This window comes from Harpia harpyja, chromosome 13, assembly GCF_026419915.1.
Source record: "Harpia harpyja isolate bHarHar1 chromosome 13, bHarHar1 primary haplotype, whole genome shotgun sequence".
Taxonomy (NCBI): Eukaryota; Metazoa; Chordata; class Aves; order Accipitriformes; family Accipitridae; genus Harpia; species Harpia harpyja.
In genome coordinates this window covers 28,605,856-28,624,345 of record NC_068952.1, presented here as the reverse complement: position 1 = coordinate 28,624,345, position 18,490 = coordinate 28,605,856, and the positions used below count along the sequence as shown (strand labels likewise).

The window sequence follows — 18,490 nt, the reverse complement described above, 5'->3', positions numbered from 1 at the left end:
TCTCCATCCTGCCACATACATCGGGCTTTCCCCAAACGCTAGAAACCAGAACCATCTACCTGGTAGCTAGTTATTCTTCACAGCCTGAATACTGAGGGATGCATCATCTTTCAAAATAGTAACTCAAGCAGCAGATCCCATAGCACACAAATTAGTAGTGGTGTACAACACCGAAATAAATACTGATCTCTCCTTCCAATATTTTACATTCTACCAGTTTTCTCAGTACCTTTATCCAGAACAGGAACATTGGCTATGCATTTTCTACGAGGACTTTCTCTGAGGAGGGTATTCTTCTCTCTAGAGTTTAATGGAAGTTAGCAGTAACATGCTAGTACTACTTCAGTCTGAGACACCTGTAGCGCTATGGCAAACTGCACGTGTTACTTGAGGAGTTCAGCTACCTTAACTCACATAACATCTCCCACATACTGTACGTACATTCACCCTCTGCCTGCGGGGATTCAGAAAGCTGTGGGTTTGTTGCAACTGGTATGGCTTTTTCTTCTGATGAAGAGGACATTTTGGACTCCTGCTGGTTTGCTTCACTGCATGAACAGAAAGAGAGAAATCCATCATAAAGCTTCAAAACAAACCTTGAAGAGCTTTACAAATTACTTTCTCACTGTAAAGTCTTCAAGTTTCCAAACAGAAAAAAATTAAGAAAAATTAGAAATTCCTTTACCAACACATCTACATTCAATTCCCGACTCATTTTGTGCAACGAATCAAGTACTTAACATTCTTCCCAGCTATCTCACACTGGATAAGAACATAACAACAGAGTTGTATTAAAGAATAATATCTTACTTGTCTTCTGTAGAAAGACTCCAACTGCCATATTCGAGGTCTAGAACCAACTGAACAAAAGTTTGTGCCACTGTAAGTTACCACTTGAAATTAAGGGTTATTTCATTGCTAACATCTCTCACTAAGCAGTTGCAGCTTTTAAAGTACCTGGTGAGAAAACTGCTTCCCTTTCCAGAAACAAATAGATGCTAATTGACCACACATAGAAAATAGAAATTAAGTGTATAAAGTACTGCCAGAAAGTATTCAAGCCCCACAATAAACCCACTAAAGTTACAGGAATCTCAGCTGTAATTTTCACCTACATAACATTCAGACAAAAGGAGGGCTTCTCTTCACAGTATCTGCTTAGTAGCCCCCTCAAACTGTAAAAAGGTGCATATAGCCCGCTGAATGAAGTCCTTATCCCATTACTTTGGGGTCTGCAATGATTTGAGAAAAAAGGCTCAAACTGACAGCTCGTCAATTTGACTTCTATTCATGCCACATTAGTTCTGTTCACAGACAGAAAGGAACAGGAAACCTGTTATATTTAAGAACACAGGAGAGAACCAATACCAGCTCAAAATCATAGTTTTCAAACACAGGAAAGCCAGCAGTCACATGTTGTGTGAACCTAAAGGTGTATCTATTTCACAAACTTACCCTTCACTTGCAGTCCCAGAAGTAGCAGCCTCAGCAGCTTTAAACAACAATTTACCATCCTCAGGAAGGGTAAGACGTTCAGCATTTGATTCTTCCACAAATCCTACAAAAACAGACAGATGGGTGACTTCCCTGTTGCACTTAACATCATTTCTTTTAAAATGCTCATATGATTTTCAAGAGAGCCGTAACGCATTTCACCTAGGATGGTGATCTAACAAGATAACGCCACCAAGACTTCAAATGCACAGAAGGTCTGAATGCTTCTTTCCAGTAAAACAAGAAGTCTGATGCATAATTTCCATCAAGAAAACAACATGGCCATTGACATTCTGTTTACAAACTCAACTTGGTATATTACTGACCTAATACATAAAAACCTCGGGAAACATCCCTCCTTCTTAAAATTGGGTCGTAAGTTTTTCTTATTTCTCTTTGGATATTTAACTCATCCCAGCAATGCTTCCTTCCTTTCTTGACTTCATTTCCCCTCTTCTACAAGAACGCATCTAAGGTCGTCTCCTGTTCTTTTCTCTAGCAATTGACTGGTGGCGTTGAAACCCAACTGCTTGCTAGCCTGTTTTTCTCTCAACAGGCCAAATTTTAGAAACACCCTCCTCCTTTTCTTCTTTGTTTCTGCCGTCTGCTTCCTCCAGATCCAACAATTACCTTTGCAGACAGTACGCAGGACTGGGATAATTTTGCTAGCTCAGGCCAAACAAGAGCTATACTGGCTGCCCTCTAACGCTTCCAGAGTACTGAAATTGTACAGAACTGTTTGTACCATAGTCCGGCAATGACAAACTTTCTTCATAAGGTTATTCTTTAATGATTAGGACCTTATCATTATTTTTAAGGAAAAGCACCCTTGATTTCTTGTCCAAACACGGGACAGCTAAAATCAGACAGGCAAATGTTTTGACCTATCTTACTAGAAACACTCAGAGCTGGAGAACCCCTTTTACCCATGTACACGGAGTCCCTGTCTGGGCACTGCTCTTACTGAAAAAGAAAAGGAGCTGAGGAACTTCAGTAGCAGCAATCACTCTCCAGGATCCTCCGGGATCATCTCAGGCTTAGCACTGAATCAGGCTGCATATGATGCACCGATACTGGAGTACACACTCCCCGCTACAAACTGTTTCAAGACCTCGGACGCAGAACTCCGACACTTGCATACCTCTCCCAGGAATAGCAAACTTTTGTTATAAGCAGCTGAGCGGACTGAGCTCTGTTTGTCAAATCCTGACTGTAGCTGTCTTTACACACCTTCTCCCTGTTCCTGCACTACTGTCATTCCCAGCTCTTCATCACTGCTCACCAGCTAGTGAGCTACATCTCTTCTAATCTGCCAGCAGACCTGCTCATATGAACACATCCTCAGCAGCTGCACTGGCTTGAATGAGTTGAATTGAGCTGAATTGCCAAAGACCAGCTGAAATAGGTTTGGAAAAGGCTGCATAAGCTGTTGAGCCAGCAAAAGGAGCAAGCATAGCTGTAATGAGAAGCAGATACCCAAGCAGACTCACTTCCCGAAGAAAACTATTTAACTGAGCACTAACGAGGGGGGTAAAAAAACAAAAGAACAACAAAAAATTACCTATCTAGTCAAAGCACGCCATACGCTAAACGTGCTGTAAAAAAACCTGCAGCCTACAGAAGTACCCCTAAAACATAACCAGAAGCCTAAGTTTTCAACTTGTACCCCTCTCAAAACTCCCACAAGTCACTGCTGCCTCTCCGCTGCAGTTACACACAAGAAGTGCCAGCCAAAAGCAGTATACATCCATAATGTCCACGAGACCTAAAAAAGGACTCAAAACACAGTGGCAATTTTAAAAGCCTAGGACAAGGAAGTGCCTCGGACATTCGTGAATGCTCATCATTGACTGTTGCACCCATCAGTAATTTAGCCTTTTGAAGACATTTGAAAAATGCAGAAGCTTAGGTTATCATAGCAGGAAACGCACCAGCTGCTTTTCTTAGTTCTGATGAACCTGGTTGTTCCATCGGGAAGGGTTTCTCTTCAACTATTTCACTGTCTTCCTCCTTCTCCAGTTCTTCAAAATCGGCAGTTTCTTCAGTGGAAGAATTAGCTGGATTAGCAGCTATAAAGATGACATCATCTTCAAAATCGCCAGGTGATTTTGCATCATGATACTCCAAAGCAGTTTGGTCTGACCTGGCAGAGAAGTTACTGTTTTCTTTGCTGACATCCATTTTCTCCAAACCATCTCCAGACTCTTCCATTTCAGCACCATCATCCTCGGGATTGCTCAGAGGAAACAGAGTTGGTTTATCTCTACTTTCAGACCAAGCATCCTCCACCACTCCGTGATGATGCTCAGATGAAACTCCAGACGGTGCTTTATTATCTTCCGTTACCTTTATTTTTTAAAAAGAAAGTTCACAATCAAGATCACACATATGCTTTTTGTCAAAGCAAGACAAAAAAAAAAAAGGAACAAATATATACTGATATTTGTCAGTTTTACAAGTGTCACCTTAAGCAAGGCGCTACAAAATTAGTTCTCATTCTAGCACTGTCTTAGCTTTTAAAGCTCAGCGTAAAAACCAATCACACTGTTGACTGCTTATTGAGTTTCCACAACCTTGGAGAATTAAGATGAAGTGGGTCTTGTAAGTGCTTGCTTACCCTGTCATCTCAAGGCTGTTCATTGGGTTCACTACTGTGTTTTCAGGAAGAGGGAGCTTTGCATACCTAAAATCATAACTCCAAGATTTCTCTTTTTTTATGCTTGCCTCTTCAGCTTGTATGCACTACTAACATATTTTAGCATTCACTATGCCTGTGGCATGGAACAAGTGAATTAATCCGGCCACGCTGCACTATTACTAAGAACTTCCTACAGGAGAGAGAGCCTCTTCTTACAGTTGAGTAGCTCTTTATAACAGGCAATAACAGGTACAATAAAAACAGGTTATGACAATTCGTTAGTACAGGTATGGAAAGCTCCTACAGGTAGATACTAGCACATGCCCCCGTCCGTTTGGTACGTTACTTTGGCAACCGCATGACGAGCTGAATCAGGGAAGCCACCTGACAGAACAAAAGGAGGAGTAGAAGGGGGCAACTTCCAGGTGGACAGACTTCATTTGACAACTATACGAATGCTATCGCTGGTGCAAGGCAAGTAGCAAAACCGAGAACTTTAGGGCTAGAGAAGAGACAGCCATACAGCTCTCTTCATCGGGAGTCTATTTTTACCATAACTTAAGGAAACCCAGTCCTTGCAAAAAGAGAGACTGAAAGTAAATGCAGCTCATGACTTTTGTTGCTTTCAGAGGTGTTTCATTCACAAAGCTTAGCGAACCCAAACAACTGAATCTGTATTCCTTAACTTCCTGCCACACCACCATTTCAAAAGGTATAGCGGGAAGCTGCACACATGCAATTTGGAACAATCACAGCGCCTAGCGATGCTGGAGTAAAAACCACCAAGGTCACTGGTATTTGTTATGAATATGTTCCTGCAGGCAGGTGATGTTACAGAAGGTCCAACATAACCTTTTTTGACCAAATTCAAGTCTGCCGTTCTGATTTGGTATTCCAGTTCTCAATATAAGGAGTTTTGGAAAACTTTAAAAAAAATAAATCAAATCACAGTCTGTAAAGCCTTTAACTATAAAGATCACTAACTACAGGCCAGCTTACCCCAACAGTCCATTTTGCATTCGAGTTCTCTTCCCTGAAAGATATTCTAGGCTCCTTTGCTCGTAGAGGAGGAGTAACTGATCGTCCTGGAGATGCAGAGGGAGTTGCTAGGGGTGTAGCGCGAAGGCTGGATCTGAGAATAGACTGAGGAGTAAACGCAGGAAAACCAGAAGCAGCTGTGGCCAAAACTTTAGCTCTCTATGAAAAGAAATAAAAATATTTAATTTCAGACCTGTTAAATCTTCAAAACAGAAGACTTCACTTGTCAAAAGTATTAGTTCAAATTAAACTGAGTTTGTACCAGCAGAGAGGACAAAGTTTAGCCTCTGCACTGCTCTTTTTCCAAAGGGACAAAAAACTTAATGGTAAAAAACCCATGCGTTTCATGTTTCTTATGATTCTTTTGGCTTCTTTCTTTTTTTTTTTTTATTAATGCAACATAAAATGTTAGTGTTCAAATTAATTTCCTGAAGAAACAAGGATATGGCATCTTCTTGTCTGCAATGCTATCTCCCATCCCAGTAATTTTTGCCATATCTACACTGCTCTTCTAAAAGGCATACCACTTCAAATGCTACCCCAGATACAGCAACTGAAAACACTGCCATGAGAAATGGCAATCGGCAAAGCAACAGCGATACCTTCTTTCTTCTCTGATTAATCAATCCACGCACTGGACTGAATGAAGTGACACTGCTGTAAACATACCTACACATCTTCATCTAGAAGCGTTCAGGTCTTCTTACCTCAGCTCAGAAAAGACTTTACGGTATTGAACGGGTTTAAAAGGAAGATAATGAAACCAGCTTAATGATATGGACAATAGTTAGTAAGAAGAAAAAGGTTATAAATCAGAGAGATCACTACTATTTTGTTCAGGTAGGCAAAGGCAAAAAGATCAGCACCAAGAAGATTGGTCAGTTGTTATTTCCTTACATGAGGAGAGTTTGATGGCGGTGAATGGAAAGAGTTTAACGCAAACATCAATAAGTAAAATCCCTGCAAAAAGCCGTCACTGAATTTGATGGAGACTGACATCGCTTAACTGGCATCACTTACGTTGTTATTCCCTTAGGTGGATTAAGAAACTGAAGCATCTACATTCTTGCTTGTAGGCATGCAAGTCAAACTCCACAGAGCTATTGAGCACTTACTTAACTAATGAGGTGGTTAAGCTACAAATTGCATCTCTAAGGATCTAAGTATATTGAGAAGTCCAATTTTAACTTACTTTGTTCCATGCAATAAACACGAGTGTATTTCAGAAAGCTATGGGACAATGTGCGTACTGCAGTTAACTTAGAACTAAACTTTCCCTCTTCAAGACTGTTCCCAACGTCCTGCTTCCAAAAGGATTCTACATACAATAACCACACGTATGCTGAAAATATTCCACACTCTGAATCCAACAGGGTTTGTGTTAAATACTTTGGTGGTTTCATGTTAAACAACGTTAACAGGCTTTTGGTTTGGTTGGTTGATCCTGTTTTTTAAAACACAAACCTTAACCACAAGAGGCGTCGCCAGTAAATTCAGCTCTGATGCTCTCGAAAAATTCTTTTGTGAGATGGAACCAAGCATATTTGATTTCAATGGGCTGGATGCCATGAATGAAGTAGAAGCTCTGCATGGTGACTGCCAGCTACCACCCTGTGCCGCAGAACATGAAGGAACAGGATGAACCACCAAATCCAGCAATCTGTGAAGATACACAATTGAAAATATGAACATAAATAAATAAATGAAATAAAACCATGCTGCGCTCAAGACATCTGAGATGACACATAACAAAAACATTCAATGAACAAGAAATACAGGTGAACCCTCACTGCTGGGCTGATGTATCAGGCCCATGAACAAGTTACAGGCCTTCTCTTGTTTTTTCATTATTTCGTTACATTTCACACTTAATTTCCTAAATCCCTGCCATCTGAGGCAAGAGTAATGCAATTTTACGTTGCACAAGTGATGTAATTCTCATGTCAGAAGAAAATTCCTCTGCATTTCAATGCTGGCACCACTTCAAATTTGCACTTAGTTGTCTCCCGAACCTGACCTTTTCTTTAACAGGTACAAAACTAAATGCAAACAGAACACTTTGCAATCACTGAAAGTATATACACGCACACAGTATATGAGAATAGGTTCGTGAAAATTTTGTAATAGGTGTCCCAACAAATGCATCGGGCAACTCTGCATCCGGGAGAGGACGTGTTATGACTGGTGGTTCTGTAGCTCTAGGCCTAGAATTAAAAGGAAAATGTAACTGACTTTCACTCCCCTGAAGTCCAAACGTACCAGAATTCAAGTTTATTTGACCATACCATCATCTGACAACTGCTAGCTTCTTTTTTGCTCTTTATAATTCTGCCTGGTTTTGAGTAAAAATAAAAAAAACAGGCAGAAACGAAGCAGAAACTGGGCACAAAGTGGTAAAAGATTACTATTTGATCACACAATCAAGTCTACCAAAACCTGTACACCAATAGCTTGTTGGTAATCACGGTTTTCGTTTCAGCTACCTTAAATTCTGTATACACATTTACTGTAATGGAACTAGATGTATTTGCATAAATGAGATTATCATAGCAGAAGAACTCTCTCTCCAAGTATTACTTACGGTGAATTGATTCTTAAATGTTATATCTTGTATGTGCAAAAAAGCCAAACGAAGCTTTATTCAGGTGCCCCTTCCCTCCAAAACACTAACATAATTCAAATGGATTTTTTTGTCTCTCTCTCTCTCTCCAAACACGCAGCTCAAGACTAAACGTTGTTAAAAGGCTGCTTACCTATCACGGCGTGAGCAACTGGTTTTCTGCTCATTGCCTACCCCTACTTCTCTAATTTTGGACAATACATTGCTGATGAACGTTGCTCTTGTATGCACATTTCCTGCATTTTCTTGTTTTGTTACTGTTGATAATGGCTTTGGTCTTGCGACTGTAAAGCAAGAGGGGAAAAAATATCAGCCTTGTGTGATCAAAGTCATGGTCAGTTGTCCATTGTACTTCCCTCCCCTAAAAATTACCTTCTCTTGAGACCGATGAAGGCAAGTGGTAAGGCTTGGCTCTCTCTACAGCCAGCTTCCTTTGAACTCTAGGAAGGATCTTGCCATATTGGTCTAATATAGAATTTCTGGCAACTGCTCTCTCTCTCAAGCGAGGCTCACGATCATTCTGATGAACAAAAAGCATAAAGCAAGAAGGTAACTGATTACCGGAAGTTCATTGCACACAACTATCTCTGCTATTTCTAATTAGCGAATACATTTCCTCCACAGATACTGTAAAATACAGCCACTGCACAGAAGAGCAGCAAGTTCTACTCCTCAGCACACACCAATTCCACCTGGTAATTTCAGCAAAGGGCAAGGCAGACTAGGATAATAACAGAACCTACAACTTCAAGTTGAAACAATTCTGGCACTCGGCAGAACCTTACTCCGATACGCTTGTTCTCACCTGCAGTCTTCAAATGGCTTACAAAATAGCAGGCTTTCCCTTGTTTTTCCTGAAACACCAATGGCCGAGATGACTGACTATACAGGGCAACTGCAAATTACAGTGGACACAATGATGTGAATATTAAAACAAGTAAGAAAAGGCTACCTACACACACCTTCTGGCCGAATGAAAGTTTTCAAATGCAGGACCTAAACCTTCCAAGACCACCTTCTAAGTGTGATTCACTGGAAAACTATGGTTCCGGAAAACAGAAAATGTATCACAGATTCATAACAGAAGTTTGCAAAACGCAAAATTTAATCTGGCTGTTTTGAGAAATAGAAGTTAGATAAGAATTTCTGTCATAAAAGGGGTAAAACAGAAGTTGTGGAATCGCAGAGCTCATGCTATAACTGGAGGAAATGAAAAGAAAACCAAACCAGCACACAGATTTTACCTGTGGATTGGCATCCAGACTGCTCTCAGCTAGAAAAATAAAGCTGTGTGCAAGATTCAAGAGGTGACATACAACATACTCTTCATGCCACAGAAAAGACTGACACAAACAGCGTTCAGCAATCTAAACCATTATTCCTTAGATGCAAACAAACTATTTTAAAGTGGAGTCAACAGTGGTCTGCAACACTTAATTTATAACTTCACGGAGTAGCTTTGGAGTAGTGGAATATTTTGTTCAACTTTTAGGTTCAGCTGTAACGGAAAGTGTAGAAACTTATTCCTAGTATTTCAAAGAATGGTATAAAAAACAAAGCATTGATTTTTATTTTATTTACTACCAAAAATGGTTAGTAACACCTAGCAGAAACCTGCACACTTGACACAACTTTTATGCTTACCATAAGATTAACGTTCATTGAATGATTCAACTGCAGCGCTGGGATATAGTTGGCATGCTGCAGATGGTGGACTAAAAGAAATTCAGGATTCTGAACAGCAGCATCGCTCTGTAAAAACTTCTCCAAACACTCCTATGACAAACAACACATTTCAAAAATCTGTTATGATTCTGCCTCTTCTCTTTTCAAAGAGACCATTAAGGTTTTTTTTCGTGTCCACACTTACTTGTTCAGCGCCTGTGAAAGGTAGCTTCAGTAAGTCTTCCATTAGTCCCATCTCCTGACAGATTTCATACATGTGTTTTAACAGCTCTTCGATGTTTAACTTCGTGGCATGTTGATGCAACAGACCCCAAGCCTCCACCACGCACCTGTAATTAAATTTTTTGAGACGTAAAGGAATATTAATAGTATAACCAAAAAGATGCCCCCAAACTACTGCATTCAGAGTTTAAAGGGAATTTAGGGGACGGTGATTCGTATTCTTTGTTCTCCACCTTTCACAATATTTGAATGCCAAAACGGTGGGATAGGTTTCTTTACCTATTGGACAACAACACAGTGAGGAAAAGCCGCACTTCACTGCTGCTTGACATTGATGGCTTCATCATCCGTATGTATCTGAGGGCTCGCCTATGCTCTCCTTGGCACATCAGGGATTGAATAATTCTCACGTGCTGCCATGACACTGTTTTGATTGTAGCTGGATGAAAGAGCAGGGCCAGTGAATTCTGTAGAGGTTAGAGGTCAGGTGTATTACGATATGCACATGCACGCACGCAACAAGAATATTCAAAAGTATCTTAAATAAGGGTGGACGTGTGTTAAATAAACTTAGATGACTAACTACTGTAAATAAAAATTCTCAAGTATTTGCAAAAAAAAGTTCAGTTAGCCGTACAGAACAAAGCGAGTGTTTTAAAAGGAGTAATTCACACTCTTCCAGAGTAACCAAATCTCTGTGTACAAACAGAACTTTTTAGAAATACATTACTAAATAATAAGCTATTCTCCCAGACAAACAGATATATTAACTTCGTGACAGGCAAAGAACAACCTTCAGCATCACAAAGAACATGAATTAGGTTGAACAGTCACTTCTGCAGTCTTCTGCCTCAAACCTTGCTGCTATGATCACAGTTTTAATATTTAAAGTACCTAAAACACTGTTTTTGAGAAAGCGCTCCATCGGTCTGCTGAAAACAACCTAAATGGATGGCTTTGAAAATTCAAGTATCAAGCATTATTAAAGTTGATTTCTTCTTCGTTTTAATCAATTTCCTGTCAAAGTGGCTAAAAGAAAATTTCAGATTATAACTTATTGCTGAAGATGTCATAGCAGTATGACAAAAGGGCTTCTAATGTTGTAGCACCTGTTATTAGCTAAGCACCGATTTTTTGAAATCATTTTACAGATTACAGCTTTGGACTGTAAGGGATGTCTAACTGAACTGTAACGTACTTACTTCGTAATCATTGTGATCTAGAAGCCAAAAACCTTGAATAAGCTTAACAAGTCCCCAAGGGATAGCAAAGGCAGTTGGGAAGGAGTCGATTGAAGTTTCTGTTTTATTCGGAAAGGAATGCATGATATCTAGCAGCAAGTAAATTGTCTGACATCAAGTATCTTGTTAAGGCTAATAAATTTGGAAGACCAAACATTTATCACATCATGTTTCGAAAAACACAGTGAAATCAGAATATACAAGTGGTAGGAAGCAGAAAATACTGCCATGTTAGTCTTGCCATTTTGAGCTATCTGAAGACGGTCAGGTCCTAACCCCCAAACTGCATTTTGAATATATAGCCAGAAAGAAACACTCTTTGATTTCTGTAAGGCATTCAGAAAGGTTAACTTTAGATACTTAAATACTTCCGTTGTTACAAACTCAGGCTCCCTCTTTAGTCACTGGAGCTACCAGTTGGACATTCAAAACACCTGAACATCCAAGGCTTAATTATTAAAGCAAACAAATTCTACCATTGGCTTTTTCCCTCATTTCCAGAGTATATAGAACAATGTAAATTAAGGTGTCCTTACAAGACAACGTAGCACTGAGCGATTGAAACTGGATTTAAAACAGTATGTGGATCACTCATCGGTAGTGTCATTTTCTGTTTCTGACATCCGTTTTTAGGGACATATTCTAATAAGACAGCTCTGGGGTACAACCGTTTTTAAACCCCTTGCTCTCTAGGCTCCCCTCTCGGGTTAGGCAGCAAACAACAACAAGTAATTCTGTATATTTCAGCAGCTTAAAAATTCAGTTTCTGCCCAATGACTTTTCTCTTCTCTCTCTTTCTTTTTCGGTGTGCCTGCACTTCTAACAGAACAAAAGCAAGCACTGCTATCTGGGCTGGAAGATGGATGAATTGGGCAAAAATCAGGTACCGGTTAGAAATCCTTCTGCTCTGAAGCAGCACGTATTTGTGCATCATCCTAGTAAGCAGCCATTTGCTACAGATACGAGTGCTTTAAAAAATTAAAAACTGTGCTAAGTTTTGAAAAAACCAAGGGAGATTTTTATCTTTAACATTTCTTATCAAACCTGTTTTTGCATGTCAGAAAAGAGACTTTGCAACAAAACATCAAAAAAAAAACCCCCACAACATAAGGAATCCACAGTACAAAGAAATAAAACAATGCTCCTGTCCATGACTTCATTCTAAACTAAATGTTTTCACTTGCACTGTCTTGGAAGCATAAATTCAAAAATGTTATTAAACGCGCAGGTGACAAACATTTAAGAACATTTATGTGCGTATACTGAAGGTGTAGTAAAAATAACGAGAAAGGATACAATTGCATGTTTGTAGCTTTCTTCAATGCTTTCTAGCAAATAGAGATCCAGCAGTGCCTGAAAATGAAAAATCAAAAGTTTTTTAAAAACTCCTGTCTTTCATGAATCATTGGCTTTTGGGTGGGGCTTTGGGGGGTTCGTTGCTGTTTTCAGTGAACATAACACTCACGTGTAAACTAGCAGGTGGGTATTTCCCAGTTCCTCCTTCATCTCTCCGCCACAACTTCTCAACTTGGTCTCCTAACTGGGAAACCATTCCATCAATCATCAAGCAGTCAGAATCCCATTTTCCTCTGGAACAAAAGGTAGCAAGGAATCGGAGAGTCAAACACTAATTCCAGCCTCTCAGTGTAACAGATCTCCTCCAGTCAAACCAAACAAAAAAAAGCTCCCATGAGGCAAAGAAAGTGACAAACACACAAAGGCATGATTATGACTTGAAACGCACATGAAAGAAATTTCCGAGTCAGATGAAAGATGTTTGTTAGATCATACTGAATTATTAAAGGAGTTCCAAATAGACATCCTGGAAAGCTCTCCTACTAAGGGACCTTTTCGTTTTCAGGTTTTCTCTTTTGTTGTCTTACTTGTAGTACAAAGGAAGTGTAAACAAAGTTTTTTATGTGCCAGAAATAACCACTCTCCTACTGTCTAACAGAGGAAACGTAACAGTATCAAAATACCAGGACTATTCTTCAACACAAGTCTCATGCCTCCTGTTGGAGTGTTCCAATACACAGCTGCGAGAAGACAACACCATGGAAAGTTCAGATTTTGTTCTCAGCATCTCACTTTTGTTACTGAAAAAAAGTTGTTTCCAGAAAGCTGAGCATACAGGTGAAGTTTAGTGTCATCTTAAGCAGCGTTTATGTTTCTATGCACATACCCATTACGTTTCTATGCACAGACCATTACAACCATGGATGGGTGAACCTTTAAAATTGCTTTCTTCACGAGTCCATCGCAGTCTTTGGCTGACTGTGACACTACCCTTTACTTTCCCCATAATAAGAAGCAGAAGGAGCACACTGGAGGTTGTATGCTTCTAAGGAACACCTGAGCCGGTATGTAAGTTACTTGAGAAGTAAGCTAAGTAAGAGGAACTTTAAAGTCAATAGCTACTACACCGCAGCTTGCACCTCAACTCATCTTGCAGCATCTTGTTCTTGTTCGCAGTGCCATAGCCTAAGCTTCTTTAGCTCTTTATTTAGTTTTCAGCACAATTTCCAAAGAAAAATCTATTGTCATCTAATCCAAGGCATATCACCTATATGCTAGTGAGCTAGTGCAGGAAAGAGAGTTCACGTTCAGCAAGTGACTTTTATCCAACAGCCAGTAGAGTGCTAGGTGTGCCAACTACATCGAACTCTGACTATCTCATTAAATCACACAAATGTACTTGTGATTTAGGCCAATACAGTTATTACCATCGCTCGCTGGTCAATAAACGAGATGAGGTTTGTTTTGTTTTTAAAACTTGCTTTCTTCTCTGTCCAAAACACCTGTTCTGTGAACGCCGTGCTTTGCTGAACGGGAGATCGCTGACCCTATCCTGAACACGTGACCTTTTTCAGTAGTACTAAATTATACAGATTGGCCGCTGGATTAAGTACGCTACCAAGAAACGATGATGCCAACAAATGGTACTAAGCAGAGGTATATACAAATATTGTAACACAGGAAAGTAACCTCCGTGTTCAAGAGAACGCATGCATCGCTGAAGTGAAGAGGATTGCCGGCAACTGCATTAAGCAAAGCAAACACCAACTGTTGATAGCAAAGCCACGTGCTGCCACTTCTGAATTCGCAGTGGAAGTGCTCTCGAGTTTTCCCGTAAGGCTTACCTTGATAAACGCTCAAGTTTCTGTCGATGACCAGTGTAGTAGCTCTGAATCAGAGGGTAATTGTAGAAAGGTCTACCCAAATGCATAGCATCATCTACAGGCAATAAAGTAAAAGCAAGTTAAAGAAGCAATATCACATTTTGAAACTAAAATGTTTGACTAAAAAGACAGAAGATCATACGAGCTAAGCATCAAGAAGCACAGGCAAGCCTCCAACTTTGAAAGAAGCCAATCCTCTTTCTGCCTTCGCTAAAGGAGCGGTAAGACCCAAGACTCAATTCCTTGTTGTCTCAAGTGCCATTTCAAGCTTACAATTGAGGTAGCATTCAGAACATGTACTGTAAGCGGAAGCTCACTACAAAAAGGACAATTCTCAAAGGGAATGGTTTCTTAAACATGTCATGTGAGCATCTGTGAGACAATGAAGGCTGACAATAGACTTTATAATCCACCCAAATAAAGAAGTATTTCCACGGTGTATTTTTTCCTCAAGCAATAAATAAAAAGTTCCAAACACGCAGGTAATGCCTTTGCTGTAAAAACAAGCATTCCAGTATTTGTTGTGTAATAGTAATTTGTTTAAAATCCCAAGTCTTTCAAGCTGTGGACACAAGCAACTCCTTCAAGTCAGAGGCTTATTGCTCTTTCTAAGGAACATCCAGGAAAGAAACTGCTTGCATTATTCCACACTATGTATTTGAAAAAACAGTAAAATCGCCGTTTCACCAACAAAACTTCAGCACTGACAAAACATTTACAAAAACATGGCTAAGCATGTGTTCATCGGAATCACTTACTGGATAGTCTCCCTGTTACAACTGTATTACAGTTTATGCTTACCTAAACCCTCTGGAAGGAGACTGGATTGACAGAACCAGATGATCACTTGTGCATACAAAGAAAGGAGGCCAGTGAGCACCTGCTTGTTTGTCAAGTCTGTAAAACCTGAAAAAAAGGCATAAGATGATTTTTGTTATCCAATTCCTTTCATTTTAACAAAACCCCCTTCATCATCCCAAATAGAAAGAGTAAAAGTAAAGCGGTAGAAATTGTGGTCTTTGCATTTCTCACTCTGTAGCACCTTCTTATCTGAAGAAAAAAACCCCACATTCACCGCCAAAACAAAAAGCAACCCCTACAAAGAACCAGATTCACTAAAGGTTAAAAGAAAAAAAAATAAAGCCGGAACTATTAAATACACTCACGAATAAGACATTTGTTTTTCACGTAGCGGGGATTTTTACCGTAGCAAAGGGATATTCTTCTTTTCCCCTCAATATGCCAAGGACAAGTGATAACATAAAAAGCTACAGAAACTCAAGTAACTTACTTTACAAGTTACTCATTTGTGCTTCCTTTATATTTTCTAGCAATTGGCAATACAATATTTGCATGCAATTATAAATTGCTAGCTAAGAATTAAAAGGAATAATTTGCAGCACTACCACATCCGGTTGCTGGAATCTCCACCCAGCTGCTTACACAGCTTCTTGCTGAATGTAGCCTCCCCTACCCACTTGCATGAACTCCACAACCAACTATTTCCCTGAAATCAACACATATTAAGTGGTGGTCCCAACTCCTCAGATTTAAGCCCCTTCTCCCAGCTAAATTTGGCTGTCTTCCAATCATCAAAACCAACAGAAGCTCATCTTTCCACACTTACAACTCAAGCATAATTCCAAATCTTAGTAAAACATACCAAAGGTTTCATATATACGATTACAAACCTTTTTCAGTACGCTCTTGTGCTTCTGTTAGAAAACAGGTTAAGACCGTGCTAAGGTTGCTCAAAAGCAACTGGCAGTGCTGAAGAGACTGTAACGTCTGCGGGTCAACAAAGTTGCGAGAGCCATCAAACAGCGGAACACCTTTTCAAGAATAAATATTACATCATTAGCCTACAGAGCAATTTCAGAGTTTCAAAGTACGCTTGAAGAACCCCGTGCAGTACCATATACCGCCACATTCCTGAATAAGCTCAATTAGAAAGAACGATTTTATGTTTGCAGAATGACTACACTAGTACTCACATATTTGGTCAAACTCATCTTTTGTATAGATCACTTTGTTCCATGTCCACTCAAGAACAAACCGTAAATTAGCAGCAGAACTTGGCTGCGCTTTAAAAAAAAGAAAACAAAAAAGAAATGAATCGACAATTGCAAACTAGAAAATACATAACATAAGAACAACGTAAGAAGCATTACCTTCAGATGCCCAATGTTTAATGCATCCAGTCAGAAGTTCTAAAGAACCTGTCTGGACAGCAGCTGACAATACCGCTTCTAACTGCTCCTCCTAAATGTAACCGACAAAATGAACTGAGAATCTTACATGCTTTCAATATCTGAACCAGCAACAGCAAGTGTTTGTTTCTAACTGTACACTCATTCAGACATCACAAAGTCCACTAGTACACACGCAGCTAATTCCACATTCCTTTTCTTAATTCTAGCCACAGGCTGGACTGCTTGTTGGTCTGAGAAACACGTTAAACTTTTCCTCTAACTTTTCAACTTACTGAAGGCTGATTCTAACATTTATTTGCATGCCTCTGCAGTATAGTCTCAGTTTACCGAGTTCCAATTAACTATGTCCGGTAACATCCTCTGCTAATACCCGTCACGCATTTTGCACGTAGAAGTTTGCCATCAGGAATGCGTGAAGGGGACAGAGCAAATACAACGGTGCAACGCTTGCACGGAAACAGTGAAGCTAAGGTCAAGCAGCTTCCTAGACTCTGAAGACATGAAGCAGTTCAGACACCCAAAACTTCAAGTTATCATTTTCTAAAATGACAGAAAAAGAAGTGAAACGTTTAAATTCTAATAGGTTTAAATTTTAGGCTGTTTGAATACTGTATTATAATGCAGTGGTAATTCTTACCAGCAAGGTAAGGACAATGCACAGCTATGCACAGACATGCAGTATTAAGTAGTAGCTTATTTCATTTTGTCTTGTGATACTTCTTTCAGGTGAAAAGATCCTTCATAAAATTTTACTTTTTTCTTTTTGTTTTTTTGTTTGTTTTGTTGGTTTTTCTAAAACAACTCAGTAGTTTGGACCTAAGAATACTATAACTTATGCTAACTCAAGTCAACACCTGCATTTCAGTGCAACTTGCGAATAACAGGAAAATCAGATTATCATGTCTTGTAGCCTCTACAGCCCTGTCAGACAAGACGGATGTATTTCCCCCTTGATTCCCTGATATGCACTCACCTGACTCAAACTGGATGGCTGGACATCAACTAGTCTTGGAGACAGCAAGCCAGCTACAAGACACCTGTTGTAGCTATCATGAATGGCTTCACTTATAGAAGGACCAGATTTCTTTAAAAAATTCAAGGTCTGAAACATCAATCAAAAACTACAGATTAAGACAGTAGCATTATTCAGTCATTAAGGTTCTGGATAATCACTAAGAGAAATAATATAAATATTCACTTAAACTGTCAGAAAGCTTGCATCGGTAATATGCTTTAGGTTAACTACCTGAAAAAGCAGTACTACGTAGAGTTAAAGACGGCAGCCAAACTAACTACTATGGTTTATAAAAAATATCCTGTAAAACAACTAGAGCGTTGCGATGGCTAACCTTTTAGGTATTTTCTAGCTTCTCTGTCAATACACAGACCTTTTTTTTTCCCTGAACACTGACACAAAATACATTCTATATAAGCTAAAGCTAGCACACAACTTTAAATCACGCTTTGGAAGACCCTTTCTGTGCTTGTTTCTGCAGAAGTTGATTTATGTTGGAAATACTTAGTGAGCTGAAATTTAATTCAAAATTATTTGTCACAAGCTGTGCAGTGGCTTGGAAGTTTTAATTCGGCCAAGTGTGGGAGAAAAAAAAAAAAAACATTTCTTCTCAAACAGTTAAGTAATATTTCATTTTCTCCATTCCGCCCTCCTTTTTCAAGTTAATCAGGCATCAAAACCCTAACTCAGGACTATGGAGGCAGTTCCACTGATGGGTAATGCAGAAGTAACAGCTTTCCCCAACGTCCACAACATTTTTGTTCTTGCTCCTACAGCAACGTTGTATTCCGCTCTAGACATTCAATCCCTCAGCGTGTTTCAACAGGAGACAGTGGTAGTTTTACAGTCCCAAGAGTGGACCTAAAATGTTACCATTTGCATAAAACTGGCAGGACACAATTGCCGTCATGCGTGTGGATGGGCAAGATGGGCATAAAATGGTCTCCGACACTGAAAGCAGTACAATAGAAAACATAGGAAAGGTTCATCTCTTGCCATTCTCAATAAAGATACAGTAAAAGATCACCTCCTTCTGGAAGCCGGTGCAAGTCATATGAACAACTCCAGAGTTCAGCAAGCACGTACCATCTGCAGAGACAATGAACGTTTGACAACCTTCCATACTCTCGCACTTAGGTTATGA

At 39.6% G+C, this 18,490-nt stretch overlaps 1 protein-coding gene across 1 annotated transcript in view; it reads right to left on the bottom strand.

Moving 5' to 3' along the window:
- LOC128150343 (protein ELYS-like) overlaps nucleotides 1–18,490 on the bottom strand; it is a 39,303-nt gene that overhangs the window by 5,104 nt on the left and 15,709 nt on the right. The window contains exons 11-31 of the mRNA XM_052806460.1: nucleotides 18,374–18,435; nucleotides 17,305–17,433; nucleotides 16,290–16,380; nucleotides 16,113–16,202; nucleotides 15,810–15,950; nucleotides 14,920–15,024; nucleotides 14,080–14,173; nucleotides 12,405–12,528; nucleotides 12,236–12,292; nucleotides 10,901–11,047; nucleotides 9,978–10,165; nucleotides 9,661–9,805; nucleotides 9,435–9,566; nucleotides 8,163–8,310; nucleotides 7,924–8,074; nucleotides 7,261–7,374; nucleotides 6,635–6,830; nucleotides 5,132–5,329; nucleotides 3,426–3,840; nucleotides 1,456–1,558; nucleotides 442–548 (exon numbers count right to left, since the gene is read on the bottom strand). Of these exons, the coding sequence (XP_052662420.1) occupies nucleotides 442–548; nucleotides 1,456–1,558; nucleotides 3,426–3,840; nucleotides 5,132–5,329; nucleotides 6,635–6,830; nucleotides 7,261–7,374; nucleotides 7,924–8,074; nucleotides 8,163–8,310; nucleotides 9,435–9,566; nucleotides 9,661–9,805; nucleotides 9,978–10,165; nucleotides 10,901–11,047; nucleotides 12,236–12,292; nucleotides 12,405–12,528; nucleotides 14,080–14,173; nucleotides 14,920–15,024; nucleotides 15,810–15,950; nucleotides 16,113–16,202; nucleotides 16,290–16,380; nucleotides 17,305–17,433; nucleotides 18,374–18,435 (2,937 nt within the window). The remainder of the gene's footprint in view (nucleotides 1–441; nucleotides 549–1,455; nucleotides 1,559–3,425; nucleotides 3,841–5,131; nucleotides 5,330–6,634; nucleotides 6,831–7,260; nucleotides 7,375–7,923; nucleotides 8,075–8,162; nucleotides 8,311–9,434; nucleotides 9,567–9,660; nucleotides 9,806–9,977; nucleotides 10,166–10,900; nucleotides 11,048–12,235; nucleotides 12,293–12,404; nucleotides 12,529–14,079; nucleotides 14,174–14,919; nucleotides 15,025–15,809; nucleotides 15,951–16,112; nucleotides 16,203–16,289; nucleotides 16,381–17,304; nucleotides 17,434–18,373; nucleotides 18,436–18,490) is intronic.